General features: G+C 33.2%; 4 protein-coding genes across 7 annotated transcripts; 2 read left to right on the top strand and 2 right to left on the bottom strand.

Moving 5' to 3' along the window:
* Nucleotide 1: 1 nt before the first annotated feature.
* Nucleotides 2-10,790, top strand: LOC108966953 (gamma-aminobutyric acid type B receptor subunit 2). Of its 4 annotated transcripts, none has more exons than XM_018930121.1 (16): nt 2-62; nt 4,026-4,180; nt 4,340-4,443; nt 4,514-4,995; nt 5,085-5,265; nt 5,341-5,559; nt 5,679-5,819; nt 6,040-6,194; nt 7,039-7,402; nt 7,469-7,579; nt 7,669-7,905; nt 8,687-9,020; nt 9,154-9,259; nt 9,337-9,670; nt 9,760-9,910; nt 9,969-10,790. In XM_018930121.1, exons 2-16 carry the CDS (start codon nt 4,036-4,038, stop codon nt 10,574-10,576), a joined length of 3,672 nt encoding a protein of 1,223 aa, XP_018785666.1. In that variant the 5' UTR covers nt 2-62; nt 4,026-4,035; the 3' UTR covers nt 10,577-10,790. The 4 variants fall into 4 exon arrangements, with proteins under 4 accessions (XP_018785666.1, XP_018785667.1, XP_018785665.1 ...); XM_018930122.1 differs by lacking the exon at nt 2-62 and adding an exon at nt 3,581-3,714 and having other exon boundaries at nt 7,669-7,893; XM_018930120.1 differs by lacking the exon at nt 2-62 and adding an exon at nt 3,581-3,714.
* Nucleotides 700-2,587, bottom strand: LOC108966954 (cyclin-dependent kinase 20). Its single transcript, XM_018930124.1, is given in 7 exon segments — nt 700-812; nt 1,003-1,126; nt 1,329-1,379; nt 1,381-1,424; nt 1,487-1,726; nt 1,880-2,068; nt 2,138-2,587. Coding segments are annotated over 7 exon segments (876 nt in total). The 5' UTR covers nt 2,339-2,587; the 3' UTR covers nt 700-785.
* A 1,958-nt stretch (nt 10,791-12,748) lies between the features above and the next one.
* LOC108966933 (protein dispatched) lies at nt 12,749-19,165 on the bottom strand. The gene is made up of 11 exons (XM_018930093.1): nt 19,034-19,165; nt 17,837-18,634; nt 17,595-17,777; nt 17,445-17,536; nt 16,274-16,551; nt 15,935-16,199; nt 15,582-15,814; nt 15,308-15,462; nt 14,962-15,215; nt 13,877-14,860; nt 12,749-13,761 (listed from the first exon to the last, which is right to left on the bottom strand). The coding sequence occupies exons 1-11, from the start codon at nt 19,163-19,165 to the stop codon at nt 13,488-13,490; spliced, it is 3,648 nt and encodes a 1,215-aa protein (XP_018785638.1). The 3' UTR covers nt 12,749-13,487.
* On the top strand, nt 16,605-17,458 carry LOC108966934. Its single transcript, XM_018930095.1, has one exon. It carries the CDS (start codon nt 16,713-16,715, stop codon nt 17,370-17,372), a length of 660 nt encoding a protein of 219 aa, XP_018785640.1. The 5' UTR covers nt 16,605-16,712; the 3' UTR covers nt 17,373-17,458.
* Nucleotides 19,166-19,495: the final 330 nt, after the last annotated feature.

Raw genomic sequence — 19,495 nt, 5'->3', positions numbered from 1 at the left:
ATATTTAAATGCGAATATAATAATTTTCGATATGTTGGCTTACCGAAATTTATCGTAATCAGGTAATAAATTAATATCTGGCCACGCATTGACCCAGTGTTCTTATTACGAGTGCCAGTTGCTCGATATCAGTTGCGCCCTAATAAGAAAAATTATAAATCAAATAAGCGTTAAATATTCCTTTTCGGAAAAATACATTTGCCCATGAAAGGAAAGTGTTATGCAGACGTAGAGGCCATTCAAAAAGCTTACACCGTCATAATGGCGGCCATACCGGCCAACAAGCTAAAACACTCGTTCGACACGCTTTTGAATCGTTCAAAAAGCTGTATTGAATCAGAAGTAGACTATTTTGAATAAAATAAATAGATTTTGCCGAAAAAACTATTTGTTCTGTTTTTTTAAGCCTGTTTACTTTGGAATGCTCCTTGTACTAATAGTAAATTTTTCTAAGGACTTTGCGTTTTCATTGTTTCCGATAATAATAATAATAAGAATTAATTTTTTATAAAATCTATACATAAAAAATGTAAATTTAAGAAAACCGTTTTATGAGTACATACATATATACTCGGGAAAGAATTAAATATTATATTTCCGGGAATATAATTAAATAGTGATATTTACAAAATTATATATAAATTTAAGCATTTAAAATATATTTTGAAAATAGATTTATTTTTAAAATTTTTTGGCAAAACTTTTCATATTTTTATGTTTGGTTTATTTACATACATAAATGATTCTTATAGTTGCGCTATTCACAAACTAAAAATCCTCTGAGCTCATTGGAAGTAATCATGACTTAATGCCTGTAAAACGGAATGGGAAATTTTATAAATTGAAAAATAATAATATTAAAGTTGTAGTATATTAAAAATGATTAAAAAATGTGAAAATGCGTTTTGTACAAAAAGAAAATTAAATGTATAAATATATTAAATACAAAATACCCGTGTACAGATCATTAACAAGTTAATAAATGAGATTTGTATTGCTTACTTCAGCTGCTGTTAGGCGGTTCTTTGGATTATACACTACTAAGTTCGATACCAAATTAATTTCAACAGCGTGTGTGCAACTAGGGAAAAGGTTATCCCAGTGAATTCCAACTGCCTTTGGAAATCTTTAAGTAAAAAACAAATATACACAGAAATAACAGCTTTTGTTCCACAAGGAAAAACCGCTAAACTATTTTTGGAGAAATTTTGGGTTGTTAGAAAGTATTTCTCAAATATCCTAAATCGACTTTAGCGGTTTTTACTCAAGGCACACAGAGTAAAACATATTTAAATGCTAGTATAATAATTTTCGATATGTTGGCTTACCGAAWTTTATCGTAATCAGGTAATAAATTAATATCTGGCCACGCATTGNNNNAGTGTTCTTATTACGAGTGCCAGTTGCTCGATATCAGTTGCGCCCTAATAAGAAAAAGTATAAATCAAATAAGCGTTCAATATTGTCAACAATGTTGTTTACGCACAGAAAATAGTGGCACTCCTCTCAGCATTTCCGCAAACACACAGCCTGATGCCCACATGTCCACAGCTGGACCATACTTTTGACTCCCCCATAATATCTCCGGAGCTCTATACCAGCGCGTAGAAACTTGTGGTGAATATAGTTTACTTTCATCTTTTGGAAAATGTAAACGAGCTAAACCAAAATCAGCAATTTTAAGCTTTTCATCTTCGCTTAGAAGCAGATTCGCTGGTTTTATATCCTGCAAATTAGAATGGCTTTAAATACGAAATTTGTTTTAAACACGGAATTCACATACACAATACACAGAACTGACCAATACACAAATAAATTTCGTCTCTAATCCCTGACTTGAGTCAGATAACAATTTAAGTATTTGCTTTGTGATACTTACTCTATGCATGATACCCATATTGTGCAGATATTCGATTCCTTTAAGCATCATTAATGTAAATTTACGAATTTGCTGCCTACTTAGTGGTTCGACCTCGTTTCTCAGTTTTCCATATAAAGTTTCTGGCATATATTCCAATACCAACGACAGTCCGGTTAAGTCTGGATATATGTCAATAATTGATACTATCTACAGTTGACAAACATGTACAAATGTGATATTAAGTAATCTTTTGTATTTAAAAATCTTTAATCTTACATATTCCGATTGGCATAGTTGCAATGTTTTTATTTCGCGCAAAGTATTTAGTGAAATATTTCCAAATTTATTTTTTAATGCAACCTTTTTAATAGCTACGGACTTTTGTCGTTGCAGATCGATTGCTTTAAAAACGTAGCCATGCACTCCTTCACCAATCTTCTCCAACATTTTGAAACGACTTGGTGCATAATCCTCCATTCTTAACAAATATACACATTTCACTATGGAAAGCCAAATAAATACAAATTGTGAAATTGTTCCAATCGCATTAAGACAATGTTGATTGACTTTATGTTATTGCATTTGTACTGCAATGTTACCAAGGCAATTCATTAACAGTTAAAAATGTGCTCCTCGTTCAACCCTTAAACCTTTTCTGTGCACAAAGTGAAAAAACCACCAAAATTCGGCTTCAGACACGGCAGAGCTGAGATTACACCTTAGCCATTTAAGATATCAAAATATTGTCGTTAAAAAGCAAAACAAGAAAAATCGTTAACTTCGGCTATACCGAAGCTATAATACCCTGTTGCATTTTTTATAGCATAGAGGGGTTTACAGAGGTCTTTATCTTGATATTGATCAGGCTTTTTGTCTTGAAGCTATATGCTATAGTGTTCCGATCTAAAAAATTTGATCGCAGATTTTACTGTTGCCTTGGACATTATGGTATTTGGTGCCAAATTTCGTGAAGATATCTTGTCAAAAAAAAAAAAAAAAAGTTTCCCACTCAAGAACTTTATTTTGATCGATCAGATTGTAGGGCAGCTATGTGCTATAGTAATGCGATTTCGGCGACTCTCACAAATGTGCAAAGAAAAAAGCTGAGGGACTAGTAGGCGTGTATACAGTCAGAAAGATGGACTGGCTAAATCGACACAACTTGTCACTTTTACAAAATTGTACATTCTTTGTAAGGTCTCGGACGTTTCTTCTAGGCATTACAAACTTCTTGATACACTCAGCAAACACCGTTCAGAGTATAAATATGTGTTGGGGCTTTAAATGCTAAATTTTAAGTGTTTAAGTATTTCTAAACCAGTTAATAGTAGTCATGACATTACCTCGATTAAATAACAACAAATTTAAGGTGTTTTTTCTTTTTTACATAATTTTGTATAATTAATACTATATGACGACGTTTGCCTTAACATTCAAATTTAAAATATTAATTTTATTTTAGAAGCGCCAACGAGTAGTCTAACAATTTCACAACCGAAAAATAATGACATCCTGATATATCATAATGTAATTAATAACTGTTTAGCACAAGTATGTAAATAAATAAACAAATGTTATTTATTATATTATGTTATTACTTTATTTTTGGATAAAGAGCTCGTGGCGATGTCAAAATCAAGCGCATGCTCTTTATGGATCAACATATCCTTGTCAGTACTTGTCATGCATAAAGGATACATAATTTTCACTTGTCCATAATATAAGTACGTTATACAAAGTGTAGAATATTTTATAAAATTTTATTTTTAGTAACATATTACAATGTGAGTGTATTATGCGAAAGTAAAAATGCAGTTTTAAGTGTTTGCGAAAATCTACGAAGGATTTAAAAGGTAAATTTACTATTAGGTAATAGGTCCACATGTTGGACTGTATAAAGTTGTCAGAGAATTTACAAATTGTTTAAATTTATTGAGAAAGGCATTAAAAGCCTACAAGAAAGGTGAGTCACTCTATAATAAATAAAACTAAAAAAATAAATAGTAAGGATAAATAAAAAATATAATATATACATACATATGTATATGGAATTTATAAAATAAAATAAATAAATAAATGATATTTAATTGAGAAAGTTACTTGTAATGTATGTAATAAATAATTTAATTAATTTCTATGTATAATTTGTGCTTTTTATTTGAAGGCTTTTGAAAATGGCATTGAAAACCCGAGCACTGTTTGCTTGTGTATGTGTCCTGGGATTAATATATTGCAGTAAAGGCCGAACTGCGAAACGTTCGGATGTTTACATTGCCGGTTTCTTCCCATACGGTGATGGAGTGGAGAATTCCGATACAGGTGAGGGAAATTCTAAAGATTTCCGTAATTATTAGCCTCGAGAAATCAAAAATCACATTCCATAATTGGAGAAATTAAAAAAATGTACGCTTTTTGTATAATTATACCTCTCACTTTTCGCTTTGCATACTCATGATTTTTTTTTTTTTTTTTGCATAGGCCGCGGGGTTATGCCCAGCGTTAAATTGGCACTTTCCCATGTGAATGAACATCCAACAATCTTAATTAATTATCGTTTGCACATGTGGTGGAACGACACGGAGGTAAGTTAACATTTCTAATACTATTTTACCAATATGTGGTAATACATATTTTTCTTTGATTTTTTCATAGTGCAATGCCGCAGTTGGTGTTAAGTCCTTCTTCGATATGATGCACTCAGGTCCCAATAAGTTGATGCTCTTCGGAGCTGCTTGTACACACGTAACAGATCCTATAGCTAAGGCCAGTAAGCATTGGCATCTGACACAATTATCGTACGCCGATACCCATCCCATGTTTACGAAGGACGCATTTCCCAATTTCTTTCGTGTAGTGCCATCGGAGAATGCTTTTAATGCGCCACGTCTGGCATTACTTAAGGAATTCAATTGGACGCGTGTCGGTACATTGTATCAAAATGAACCACGCTATTCCTTGCCGCATAACCATATGGTAGCCGATCTAGACTCTATGCAATTGGAAGTGGTTGAGACACAAAGTTTTGTTAACGATGTAAATGAACCACTGAAGAAATTACGCGAAAAGGACGTACGCATTATTCTTGGAAATTTTAATGAGCATTACGCTCGCAAAGTGTTTTGTGAAGCTTATAGGTAAGCGAAGGCTTTAATGCATGAATCTGGATGAAGTGAGAAGAAAAGGCTACAAAGCGAATAACTGGTTACTTTTGGTATCTTGGTAGGTTGGAAATGTACGGGCGTGCTTATCAGTGGCTGATTATGGCGACCTATTCAACGGAGTGGTGGAATGCAACAATCGATACTGAGTGTACGGTGGATGAGATTGCAGCCGCGCTTGAAGGCACCATTCTGGTGGACTTGCTACCGCTGTCAACAAGTGGTGACATAACCGTTGCTGGGATTGTAAGATTCTAAAACTTTCGCTGTCCATATATGGATATATGCATTTGTATTAATAAACATTGATTTCGATTGCAGACTGCCGATGAGTATCTCTCGGAATATGATAGTTTGCGCGGAACCGAATATTCCCGCTTTCATGGTTATACTTATGATGGGATCTGGGCAGCTGCGTTGGCTATTCAATATGTTGCGCAGAAGCGAGAAGATTTTCTAACGCACTTTGATTATCGTGTAAAAGATTGGGAACTTGTGTTTTTAGAAGCACTGCGGAATACTTCATTTGAAGGAGTTACGGTATGGCTAATTAACAAAATATATTTGTTTCATTAGAGGCCTGTCTTATTGAATAAAAATCTAAAGCATACCTAACAATGTATTATTTTCAAATTTATATAATCGCTTCACATTTAAAGGGTCCCGTACGTTTCTACAACAACGAGCGCAAAGCCAACATTCTCATTACACAATTTCAATTGGGTCAAGCTGAAAAGATTGGTGAATATCACTCACAATTAAGTCACTTGGATTTAACTTTAGGAAAACCAGTTAGATGGGTAAGTGAAATTTTTAAGATTTTGAGTAAAAACAAAAATGATATTTTATCAAACCTTATAATTTTTTGTCAAATTAGTCCTCAGTTATAGTTATTTATTCCTATTTTTAGTTTATACTAATTATTAATATATACAATTTTGTATAACCTATAGATGAACAATATAAATATTAAAAATAATTAATGAAAAGTAAAAGAAAGTAATTCTTTGTAATAATTAGGTCGGTCGAACTCCACCAAAGGACCGTACATTAATATACATTGAGCACAGCCAAGTGAACTTAACCATTTATATAGTATCAGCGAGTGCTTCGGTGATTGGCATCATAGTAGCCTGCGTTTTCTTAGCTTTTAACATAAAATATCGAAATCAAAGGTGAGTGAAAAAATTCATTTTTGAATACGAATTCGTGAAACCATAGATTCTTTAAACAAAATTATCACACGAGGACGGTGCATGAGTACATAGGCTTGAAAAAAATTTGACTATGGTTTTATCGTGTTCAAACTTATAAGACGGTTACAATGTTTTTATGCCTGAGCCTTTTAAGTTTTAAGTTTGCACGAAGTCTGCAACCGCCAGACGGAAACGTCGGATACCCTATTAAATATATACATACTCGTAAATGATCAGCTATCATCGAGCCTAGTTGATCTAGCCATGTCCGTCGTTCCGTCCGTCTGTCTCTTTAAGTATTTCCTCAGTTTTTGAGATATCGCTCAAAAATTTCTGCTCTTCAAGAAGTTGCTCATATGTGAGAAACGCTAAATCGCACCTTTATAACATATAAAAATATATATCCTTAACGTTTTTATTTAAAAAGATAACTTCAGGCAATTTGGCATGTATTGATCGGACTATTTTGGCATAAAGCTGTCAAACAAACTAAATTGATCAAAATCAAGTTTTTGTATAGAAACTATCTAGGGTATTATAGTTTTATTTAATTTTTTAATGTGTTTTATTGCGTGTGGACGTGGTCCGTGAATTTTAGAAACATCTCTTGGTGATTTCTCGCCGGGCAGTCGAATCAGGAGGTCATTGCATTGCACATATAGTTTTATATTTTGTGCAAGATATCAATCACACCGCCATCGTAATCATTTAAAAATCTCGTTAAAAAGACAGTTAAGATCAAAATCACGACCCTGTTAGATATACATAACTAAGCATACCACTAAGCTTACTTAAATTGTTTCTATTATTATTATTTTTGCAGATATATAAAAATGTCAAGTCCACATCTCAATAATCTCATAATCATTGGTTGTATGCTCACTTATATGAGTGTTATATTTCTGGGCTTGGACACCACCTTGAGCAGTGTGGCTGCATTTCCCTACATATGCACAGCACGCGCGTGGATACTTATGGCCGGCTTCAGTTTAGCGTTTGGTGCGATGTTTTCGAAAACTTGGCGTGTGCACTCCATATTCACCGATCTAAAGCTAAATAAAAAAGTCATAAAGGACTATCAATTGTTTATGGTAGTGGGTATATTATTGGCTATTGATATTGCTATTATAACGACATGGCAAGTAGCCGATCCCTTCTATCGTGACACCAAACAATTAGAACCAAGGGTAGGAAAAATTAATATTGAAACGCTTATAATTACGGTTCAAATACTATTTAAATATAAATTTTAGCATCACGAGTCAATGGACGATGTTTTGGTTATACCTGAAAATGAATACTGCCAATCAGAGCACATGACGATATTTGTTAGTATAATATATGCTTATAAAGGCCTTCTACTGGTATGTAATATTTTAACTGTGATTTCTTTCCTCATTTATATATCAAAAATTAATATTAATATTATCATATTTTATTTATTGTTTTTAAGGTATTTGGTGCTTTCCTGGCTTGGGAGACACGTCATGTTTCCATTCCGGCCTTAAATGACTCCAAACATATTGGATTTTCCGTTTACAATGTCTTCATAACATGTATAGCCGGTGCCGCTATTTCGTTGGTGCTCTCCGATCGCAAGGATTTAGTTTTTGTCTTACTCTCATTTTTTATAATTTTTTGTACGACAGCAACATTATGTTTGGTGTTCGTACCGAAAGTAAGACTGGTAGTAAGGAAGTTTTGTAGTTTTTGTAGCTGTATTTTTAAATTAAATTTAAGATTTACTGTTATCGTAATTATGGACAAAATTTAATGAGCTATTGGCATATTTAAATATGTGTTTGATGAGCGTCTAACCATGTAGCACCTAAATTTTCCAACTTTTAATTTTCCAGTGAACCTTAAAACACTAAAAAAATATATCTATAAAAAATGTTAAATAGTTTTTTTCGAATGAAATATTTTGATTAGATGCTCTTTAACTGTGCTATACACTACATTGAAGACAATGACAGTTTCTAACAAACGAAGTCAAGTCTGTTAATGAAAAAAATATGTTCTTTTTATATAAAAAAATTTAAATCCGTTAAATAATAAAGTAAAAATTTTAACTTACTAACCGGATTCGGGCTTTTACACCAATTTTTTACAAAATTCTTTGATAATATTCTAAAAATTTGACAATGGTGTAAATATAGATATAATAAATAAGTAGGATAAATATAGAATATTTGGTGTATACATATCACGTTTGTCCAAAATCCTTTACGATTATACTTATGTGTCAATTTGAGTTCATATTTGCTTTACATTTATTTCTAATTTAGCTTACTCGTAATTCTATCGCTTTCACACTTTTGCATTGGTGATTATTATTTGCTTAGTTACAACAATTTCAAAACTTTCAACTTTATATACTAGAAATTCACCTGTTATGTATATCTATCTAATATCAACGATAAAATGTGTAATACTTAAAAGTGTTTTGTTTTTTTCTGCTTGACTTAAAGCTGGTCGAACTGAAACGCAACCCACAAGGTGTTGTTGATAAGCGCGTACGCGCCACCTTGCGTCCAATGTCGAAAAATCGACGCGATTCATCCGTCTGTGAATTGGAGCAACGTCTACGTGATGTGAAAAACACGAATTGTCGATTCCGCAAAGTTCTTATGGAGAAAGAAAACGAACTGCAAGCTCTTATAAGAAAACTTGGACCTGAAGCTCGCAAGTGGATTGATGGCGTCACATGTACTGGTGGTATTGGCGGGGACTCGGAACCAATACTCAGTGATACAGCTAGATTGTCTGCACCGCCAGTACGACGGGAAATGCCCAGCACAACAGGTGTTTAATGAAATTAGCCTAGTTTAAAGACTTAAAAACTTAAACTTTGAAAAATTCTTAGTAACTGCATTTAATTAAAAAAAAACTTAAGTTCTCATTCGAATTTTAACCACTTTTATTTTTATTTTTGTAGAAGTAACGGAACTTACTTCAGTTGACAGCGTAACATCTACACATGTAGATATGGATAGCTCCATGGTTTCGGTACAGTCAACGACAATCGCTCCATCCTTGCCACCGTAGGTTTTTTGTTTTCTTAAACACCCATACAACTATACCGTTAATTTGAAATATGTGACTTGAATCAACTTTTTAGTAAAAAGAAGTCCATGAAGTCTTTAACACAAATCCAAGATGGCGTGGTCCAATCCACCGGCTTAGTTACTGGATCGAATTCGCACCATAAACAAACTCAAATGCAATCAATGCAACCCATACAACAACAATTACAGCAGCAACTACAACAACAACAACCACCATTACAAGCTGTAAAGCATGATGATCTCACTTACCGGAGACCGGGGGAGAAACGAAACTCAGTTTCAGCTCAAACCGATCCCATACCGGGTATGAAAAAGCAAGAATGCAACAATATCAAAAGAAGCGAAGATTCACAACTGCGGGAGCGTCGGCAATCAGTGGCGTCCAGGGTAAGGAAATATTAGAGTTGAAGATGCAGAGTCTTAGAAAGTTTTTTATGCTTTCAATCAATAAATTATATCAAATTTCTTTATTCTAGCATTATGACAGTGGAAGTCAGACTCCTACCGCCTATCCAAAGACCGCACATAATCATAGAAATTCCGCTACAAATATTTCTAATTCCAATAATGATCTAAACGGTTCTTGCCCACATGCTCCATATACGAAAAGCAATAACGTCATAAAGAGTGAGTAAAATAACGATTTCCTGATTGTTTAGTATTTTGAGCTGAGTCTCTTTTGAAGCACCCACAACATCGGACAGCCGTCGTGGAACCAATGCCATGAAGTCTAATTTTGTGGTCTCCCAAAGCGACCTATGGGACACCCATACACTTTCGCATGCCAAACAACATTCACGCCAGTCACCGCGCAACTATGCCAGTCCACAACGTTGTTCGGAACACAGTCATATCATTCCATATAACCAGTCGACGTCACCCATACAACGTTCAGTGTCAGAAAAGAATCGTAATAAACATCGTCATAAACCGCAGAAGGGAACGGTATGCCAAAGCGAGACCGACAGCGAACGTGAACGTGAGCCAACACCGCCAGCTACGCAGTGCATTACACAGCGCAAACTCAACAAGATGAGTAGTATACAACATGCTGCACATCATCATTCCTCCCCAAATGTAGCACCAGATAAGCAACGTAAGCATCGAAATAAAATCGAATCGTCAATTTATGGTGCTAGTTCGGAGACAGAGTTACTAGATGGAGAAACAGCAATATTGCCCATATTCCGAAAATTGCTCACTGAAAAGAGCCCTAACTATCGTGGTCGAAATGTTGTGGGTCAAAGTTGTCCGAACATATCTATCAAATGCGATATTGTGGAGTATCTTTAGAACAAGAAGAAAGCCATTACACCGAAATTTCGTTTATTGTACATTGTATGTGTGAGCTCTGCAAGTTGATTTAAATGCAATTTAACTCGACCTATACCAGAGCAGAGAAATGTTAGACTAATAACTATGTTTTTAAAACTAAAGAATTCTTTGCATGGTATTACTCACATATAATATGAATTTAATTAAAAATGAATATAAATAAAAACGTATTCCAAATAAGAACAAATATTATGCTTAACTGTGATTATTTTTGTAGAAAACTGTCAGATACTGAACTTATTTCTTCTTCCTGTACGGATCAGTCTGAAATATTTGATAGGATTGTGGCTTACTTGTCTCCCTAAAACAGACCCATTTTTTGTAAGTACATCCTGAACAAAGTATATTAAGCAAATTATAATATATTAAGTTTAAGTTAAGTATATTAAGTTTGCCACGAAGCTTGTCGGATACTTTACAAAATATTTAGGTAAGGTTAATTTGGTTGGCCAATAAGCCACGCATATCAGGTGGAGTTTAGTTCCTAGGTCCAAGAGAAGTCAGTAGTCACGCTTCACGCGAATTTTAACACCGCTTCTCCGTCGGCCTATCTGTCTGTATAACTAGTTCTGCAGTTTTTGAGATATCGCCCTGAAATTTAGTACACCTCAAGAACCTGATTATTTCTCGGAACCACTTAACATATAGGTGTCATAACTGCATGATGAAGAATTTGGAACATTTTGAAGCGCCTGAAACGGTTCATATGTTTATGTAATTTTGGAAAAAATTACTATTTAGCTGGATACACCAGGTAAAGTGTGCTGGGTCCGGTGAATGCCTTGGGCAAGTTTGGAAGCGAAAAGAATGCACACGGGAAGAAATCTAGAGGTAGGATGATATATCGTGAATAACGGAACCGAAACAAAAATCATAAACATACTTAGAAACGGTTTCATTCTTTGATTAATTAAGCGATATTTTGGTTTTTGTAATTAGTGGAATTTTTGGTACAAAATAATAACGAACCTTTGTTTATTATAACAAATACTATTTTTATTAAAAACTTCATATTACATATATTGTATATATATTTATACATAACTACACATATTTCGGAATAAATTCAATTATTTTTAATTCAAAGTATTATAATTACGGTTTATTAAACTATATTTTTATCATATCACAGTTATCTATACGTCTATTATTATTTGTTTCTTTTGACAGTGGAAGTACATTGAACTTAAACTCTGCATTATATATATCTATGTTTTTAGCTTTACTGTACTCGAATATTTATATTATTGTAAATTAATTAAATATACTACATATTGACGTTTGCACCTTTTGTTCACAACATTCCGTAGTCTTGATTATATTATGTATTATATTTTGTGTCATTAGCATCAAAACAATTTGTTGTACATATGATTTCATATACATCTAGGAATGCAACATAGTGTATAATTGTGGATTAACGAAACAATTTAATCCAACATTTGATTTATTTTAAATTATTCCTAATTAATGCTACACACATTGGACATATAAAACTCTTATACTAACTAGCATATAAAGAACTATATTATATAATTTAATTTCTCATACATTTGCACCTGAAATTACGTTTCATGAAGTATCTATGTATATTATTTTATTTATAAAAATGAATGAATCGATATATGTGCATTATATAATTACATATATTATATATAATAGAATAATATTAATAATGATGTATTAAATAGAAGTATTGATAGATGAGGGTTGATCTCTATAACTTACTGCAAACCGAATTATTAATAGTAGGTCTAAAAATTAAATTGTGTATATTCATTAGTGAAACAAATTATTATAAATAAAATCGGAAGAGAAAATTTTGTAGGAACTAAAAATTTGGAAAGCCACACAATTTCGTCTAAATTTGTTTTTAATTGTAAAACGACTATGACCAACGTCAACCTAACGGTTACACAAATACATATCGTCACCTGAAATGTAAAATAACGTAACAACATTTTCGGAAATTTACAGTGGCATGAATGAAACACGAAATAAAATGGAACATAAGTGGAAAAAAATTTTAATATTGGTTAAAACTGATTTATATCTGACCGCAGAACCTCAAAATACTGAACATATGTAATATTAAAATTAAAATATAAATTGCTTGTTTATATATTTTTTTAAATAATTTTCATAGAAAACAAAGTTAAAAAAAAATCGATTTGTCATTAATTTTTAAATATATTTTAGCGTGCTGTGCGTGTACAGCTTTGTGATTGGTCCTCGTATGAAGTCTGATCAACAAGTACTGAATGGTGTATTGTGTACACGGGAGAGCAAAGAAACTCGCCTCGCTCGAGAGCTCAAGTAGCCGTAGCTGCTTTAAAATAGTAAGGTACTCGATAGAACTAAATTAAATTTATTTGGTTATGATTGCTAACGGAAGACTAACTATACTTCTTAACGTGTTTATTTTTTTTTTCATTAAATAACTAGGCCTTACGAATTTTAACACTTAAATAATACTACATGATATAATATAGGGTATTTAACTTGTGTTGCCGGATATATAAACCACTTAAATGGGTAGCAGTTTGAGTTAGAGCCATTCACCGTGGGAGGTCTGCTTATAAAAAATCTTTAATTTTTAATCTACATATTAAGTTTTTTAATACGTTTTACAAATATTTAGCGAATCTGTACTGATTCAAATATGTAAGTTAGCAATTAAATGCTAGTAACAAACAATTAATATTTTATTCATTACCTCGAAAATATTAACTATATAGTACATATGCAATTTGTGCTTTTAGTTGCGTAAAGCATGGTAAGTTCTAATTAATATAAACATTAATATTAGTAAATATGTATGCATGCAAATGATCGTATACAGTTTACCAAAAATTGTTGCATAGGTATCTTAGTTTGTAACATGTAACTCAGGACTTTCAATAGACGGACTCTTGTGATCGTTGACGGTAGAAAAATTGGCGCTGGTAATATCGTGTTTATTATTGAATGAATGTTCGAAATCAACACTCAGCGGATGAGAGCTTTCTGTACCAGAAATAGTTTTAATTAATGAACTTGATGTGAGTGACTCGAGTTCATGGGTTTCCGAGTTTATTAGTTCGCCGACAGCGGAACTTGACGGTGTTAATAACTGTTCGCTCGCAATTACTTGACTTTGTTTTCTGAATTAGAAAATAAAATACATACTATTTTTGTAAATATATGCATTGAAATATAATTTGAATATGTATTTTGAAAGTGTAAGTATGTTAATTTTTTAATTGCGTTAGGTCTTACCTTTCATAGTACTTATTGCCAGTAGTTGACGATCCTTTATTCATTAACGGATAACTGAATTGCATGAAACCGTATTGCGGACCAGCCGTTTTTAGCAGGCTCATAAGAAAAAATGTACCATATAACCAGCTGACAACCATTACAATAACCAAAAATAAACCAATCTGTATATATGGCAGTACGTTAGACGCCAGCATTAAAGCACCAGCAGCACCTGTAGTGATTGCTGCCATAGACGTTGGCCCCACAATCCGTGATAAGGTGAATTGGCTAGCGGCCAGACGCTCCTTTGTCGGCGACATGCGATAATGTATACCGTAGTGTAAGCTGAAATCGACTGCCAATCCGATGGCAGTGCTCACAGCTATACTTTCAAGCACATTTAATTTCCAACCGAGTAAAATTAGTATTGACACCGTCGTAAAAATTGTAAGTAAAACTGTAATCACCGCATATAAAGATACTAAAACATTTAAAGTAACTAAAAGTAAAACCAACAGCGAAGCACTCATAGCAACTGAAATCGCTACTAACGTATCGTGACTAAGTGTACTTTGGGTGTCAAAGAACTTAAGTTCACTGGTAAACCAACCGCCCTGCATTTCCGGCGGTGCCTCCCGCAACTCGTTGGCAAGCCACAGCTCCACTGATTGTACAAATTTTTTGACTTCCGTGTAGGCCGTTGTGTAGGCCACATTCGATTCGAACTCTAGCACCAAGGCTTTTACTTGTGGTGGTGCCAGCGTAACATGTTGTGATGTATTACTAATTGAAATTTCATTATGAGTTTGTAGTATTGAATTGCTTCGCCTGTCGGCCAAGAATCTCGGCCCGGCAACACCAGGAGTGTAGTACTCCCGCGGAGTAGCGTAAAGCGAGGACATACTTTGTGGCAAGCAAATATCGAAGACGTGTGGCTCGAAAGGAAACTTTGATACGTCGCAACAAGGTGTGCGATCCGTATTATCCATACCATCTATACACCTGGAAATAAATTACATTTTCACGTAAAATAAAATACACGATACATTAAGATATTTGTTTTTTAAAAATAAATGTCAGATTTATTATATTATTTAACTCACATGCGATCCATTAGGGATATAAAATTTTCAATGAAGCAATTCGGCAATAATAAACCAAAAGTAATTTCATAGAATGGCTGTTTTCTTATTTTTTTACAGAAATCTAGCAACCAAACTTGAGCAGCCTTTGTAGATATATTAAAACTATTGTCAAAATACAAGTTCCCATGGGAAAAAGGATCAGTGTAGTCGCCATCATCAACTGGTTGTATACCCCAAACGAAGCGCATTGGTAATTTAAAATTTTCATAAGCCTTAAAAAGATAAAGATTATATCGAAACGGAATATTTGTGGGTTTATTAAACATCGCTAGTATCGAATTATAATTCATTTTGAAGTACTTACCGACATCGATTTCTCAAACCAAAACTCATTTTTCATTTTACTATTATAGATTTCGAATGGATGGCTACTTGAAAATAGTTGAAAATGGTCGGTATCCGGCAACTGCAGCCCAGGCGCATACAATACAATAACTGTGCTGCATAATCCTATCGTACCTATGAAAATCAATTACAATTATTTTAACTATGCATCTTCTTAAACAATTTAATAATTTTTTTAAATATTAAATATTAAATAATATATCCATTTTTATATTTAGAAAGCTTTATATTACCAAATAAGCATATCCATATTATTGAATAATTCATCACAGCCTTCGTTATAGCTGTCTCATATAGATGACAGAACTTTGTAATTGACTTATTGCACATAAGCAAGAGCTTTTGTATTGGAAGTTTACTATTGCAACTTGCACAAGCAGATAAGCGTTCCATTATGCAGACGACAGCAGGCAGCCAAGTTATCATAAGGAAATAATTAGTTACAGCTACCGTTCCCGCAAATACACTATAAATTCATTAAAAAATAAATATTAATCAAGACAGTTTTGCAAATATAAAAATATATTAATAAAATATAAAGAATAAAGTCGCAAAATTGTATTGAAAACAAAAAAATGTATCTTACCCAAAGCATTTAATAGCCGTTATGGAGCTAGTATACGACGAAAAGAAAGCTGTAGCAGTGGTTAGCGAAGATACAAACATTGATAATGCTGAATGATGAAATGCGGATGCCATTAAGTTCTGCAGAGTTTCGGTGTGCTCACTTCCGCCCTCAACAATTGGTGTTGCGTGAGTAGAAGAGGTTGACTTTGCTGACTTGGTGAAACGCTCTGCTAGAACGCATTGCCAAATCTTTACGAAAAGAAATGCATTGTCAGCCCCAATACCTGAAAATAAATTTTAAAATACTTTGTTGCAAACTATTTTTAAATATCATAAGGAAAGAAATAAATTTATTTACCTATTATTACAACCACAGCCAATAAGTTCATATATGGAAAGAATGACATTTTAAAGACCAAAGTATAGGCAAAATATGCTAAACCCAATGAAAACAGCACTGCTACACAGACCATCAACGTAACGAAAATCGACGTAGTATACAACCAAATACATGTCATAACGAAGATGCCGCCTAATGAGACCAGCCAAACGTCCGTAAGCAACGACTCATTAAATAGTTCATTTTCAAGTCCCAAGTCCATTGACACTACCTGAACAAGTTCATTTTTTAATTCACTGAAAAAATGGAAAAAAAATTTATATGAAAGCAATTACATTTATATTTAATATAAACTCATAACAAAAAATTTTATCTACATAAATTCTGTGATATAATATTAAAACTACATTATAGCTTATTTTTGTGCTCTTGGACAATACTCTTAGTTGGTTGGAAAATGTTGGATTGTTGCGGAAATCATTTGACCACGTACAAGTTTGACTTCAGAACCAGGAAGTCAAATAATTTTGCTAATAGAGCCCCGAAAATTGAGCAACCTGATGAACCGCTTATAAGCAATTACTATTGGTTTCCCTTACAGACAAATGGCATCCAAGCAAAAAGCAAAGTATGGCCTAAAACTACGGTTGGCATGGAGGAATATAAAGATTTTGTAAAACGTTTGGAGAACTGCAAAAAAGAATTGTTTAAAATGTTTTTTAGATGTCCCGATGTTGACACTAAATTAATTGAAAAAATGTTAAGAGATTTAGAAAAAAGTACATATATGGTAACCTATTCACCAAATTATTTTTATTCCAAGAAGGAGTCTCAACGTTTCTTAAGAACAGCACACGAAAAGAGTAACTTGAAATATTACGAAACCACTTACGGTACTTACTACAATCGCGTAAAAGAACTGGAACGATTCAAAGATGTTCTGTATGGTATGATGCCAAAACACGAGAGGGATAAATTTCATGACGAAATAAATAAATTGTATATAACGGGAGTAACTACTTATCAAGTTAGCTACAATATTCCTGCAATCGAGCAATCAAAAAAGAAACAAACCAGAGACGCGCCAATTGATAGATATACATTACGTCGAGTTTAATAGATGTGTATATATATAAAATTCCTGTATGTTGGTACGTTATATAACTCTTGTATAAAATTATATACTTACGTATCTTCCCATTCATGAAATAATGGAAGAATTTTTGATGTAGATGCTACAGGTACAAATATCATTGCATATTTCATAAATACTGTTGTGTCCTGTTAAATGTAGTGAATGTTAAATTTCAATTTGACTATGTTAATTAATTTTACTTACATTCATACGAATGAAATTGTAATCGGTCAAAAAATGTAAAATATTATAAACAATATTTCCGTGGGTACATTCGCTTGGCGCTTGACAGGGGCTAAACTCGCTGCAATCATTACTTAACTTTAAGTCGTGATAATATTCGAAACACATCACCAATAAATTTTGTAGCGTGACAACGTCCGTAGTCTGAAAAATAATGAAACTTTGCAAAAAAAAAAATTCATAATAATAAAACGGATTTATACATTTAAATCAAAGCAAGAGCTCTTATTGACCAGAAGTGCAGCATAATTGGGTAGTGACCATGGGCGACAACAGGTGTCAGTGAGTTCTTCTCTTTGGCAAAATTCACCATAACTTGGTATAGCAATAATTTGATTCTGTAATTGACACATGGCTAGCAAACCATAAAGATCAAAAAGTGAATCCGTATCATTAGGACCTATACGCTCAACTACAAAGTGGGAGTAATCTTTGGATGGTGAATCACAAAAGTAACCTTCAACATGTGGCCCAGTATTTCCGTTTGGCGGAAATCGAGCTTGTTTGATTATGTTCCAAGTACTCTTTTTAGACTGCACCTTTTCTCGGTGGTAGTCTTCATCAATGGATGTGGTATTACGACCGTATTCAAAATGTTCACTCCGATTTAGTTGTTCCAAGCTTGACAGTGAATCATTTGTAATCTCATAATCCCGAAAGACGCCACTATCACCATTCCATTGAGTTGGCAAAAGATCGGTGTCATTACTCTTACGATTTGTTATATTAAACCGATTTTGCAACGAAATTATCTTCTTACTCAGGTGTAATTCTTTGTTATGGTGTTTTGGGTTTTTGGGCTTTTTTCGATTTTTACGTTTGTGAGTTCGATTGTGTCGTTGATGTTTCCGCATATTTTTTAAATGATGATAGTTATTCTTATTGTAAAACAGCAAATCATTTGGGTCTGTCACCAGACTACCAGAGGGTCCAGTCTCCTGTATTAAATTATTCCAAGCGCTTAGACGTTTTCCTAACGCTGTACCTCGTGTTTCAAATCCCTGCAATCACGGTTAAGATATGTAATGAAAACATTTTTGCAATAACTATGTAAATATCTTACACTATTCAAGTTATTCTAAAAAAAAAACTGAAGATTATATTGAACTCAAATCGTGAAGGATATGCTTTCTACTAAAGCAGAAGTGAAACTTTTTATAAATAAAACAGTATGTATAAATAAATATGAATTAAGGTGGAAATATATCGAATAAATTTGTCTTATGTTTGTGACAGGACAGGATGAAGCCACCTCCTACCGAAATCCGATACACTTTAAAAAGTAATGCATATAATATTTTAAATAAGTGGGTTATAGAAAAAAATTTGCGTAAACACTTTCATATAGAATAGCTAAATAAACATATAATATTATAGTTAAGTAAATAATTTACACATACCAACGTGGGATCACTAAAGTCTGGTATCGAATTCATGGTCACGGATACAGTGATGCAAGCTATGCATAAAACGGCCACGGCCAGGACCATTAGATAAGGCCGTCGCACCAAAAAATTGTAATACCAATGCATAGGTAAGGCCGTAATGAAGTCCGAAATTGAGTGACTTTTCTAATATTTATATTCCTTTTAATGCACATATATCCTTTGTGTATTTAACCGAGTAATTTCCAAATGCCATTAAAATTGCTGACCTTTCTAAAAATTACTTCACCGTATTTATTTGATTCAACTCATATTTAATCCTCACACTTAATTCTGTTGATATTATATTGTATACTTTCAATATATTTACTCATGTATATCTTAAACACTTTTTCGTACATTTAGATGTATGTTAATGTATGTGCTATTAACATTTGCAAATTTCTATGAAAGAACAACAAAAAACAAAACGACTAC

This window comes from Bactrocera latifrons, unplaced genomic scaffold (assembly GCF_001853355.1).
Source record: "Bactrocera latifrons isolate USDA-ARS-PBARC rearing strain unplaced genomic scaffold, ASM185335v1 scaffold_171, whole genome shotgun sequence".
In the NCBI taxonomy this organism is placed as follows: Eukaryota; Metazoa; Arthropoda; class Insecta; order Diptera; family Tephritidae; genus Bactrocera; species Bactrocera latifrons.
Note: the sequence above shows the minus strand (reverse complement) of the source record. Positions and strands in the feature narration are given on the sequence as shown.

Excerpts from the sequence above, each read along its gene's own strand:
- LOC108966953 (XM_018930121.1), top strand. The coding sequence starts at position 4,036 with ATGGCATTGAAAACCCGAGCACTGTTTGCTTGTGTATGTGTCCTGGGA. Across the intron at positions 7,580-7,668 it reads CTTATAAAGGCCTTCTACTG|GTATTTGGTGCTTTCCTGGC; the intron begins GTATGTAATATT and ends ATTGTTTTTAAG. Across the intron at positions 9,911-9,968 it reads AAGCAATAACGTCATAAAGA|CACCCACAACATCGGACAGC; the intron begins GTGAGTAAAATA and ends TCTCTTTTGAAG.
- LOC108966934 (XM_018930095.1), top strand. The coding sequence starts at position 16,713 with ATGTTGGATTGTTGCGGAAATCATTTGACCACGTACAAGTTTGACTTC.
- LOC108966933 (XM_018930093.1), bottom strand. The coding sequence starts at position 19,165 with ATGCATTGGTATTACAATTTTTTGGTGCGACGGCCTTATCTAATGGTC. Across the intron at positions 17,778-17,836 it reads GCTCTTGCTTTGATTTAAAT|ACTACGGACGTTGTCACGCT; the intron begins GTATAAATCCGT and ends ATTATTTTTCAG. Across the intron at positions 15,463-15,581 it reads AATATGGATATGCTTATTTG|GTACGATAGGATTATGCAGC; the intron begins GTAATATAAAGC and ends TGATTTTCATAG.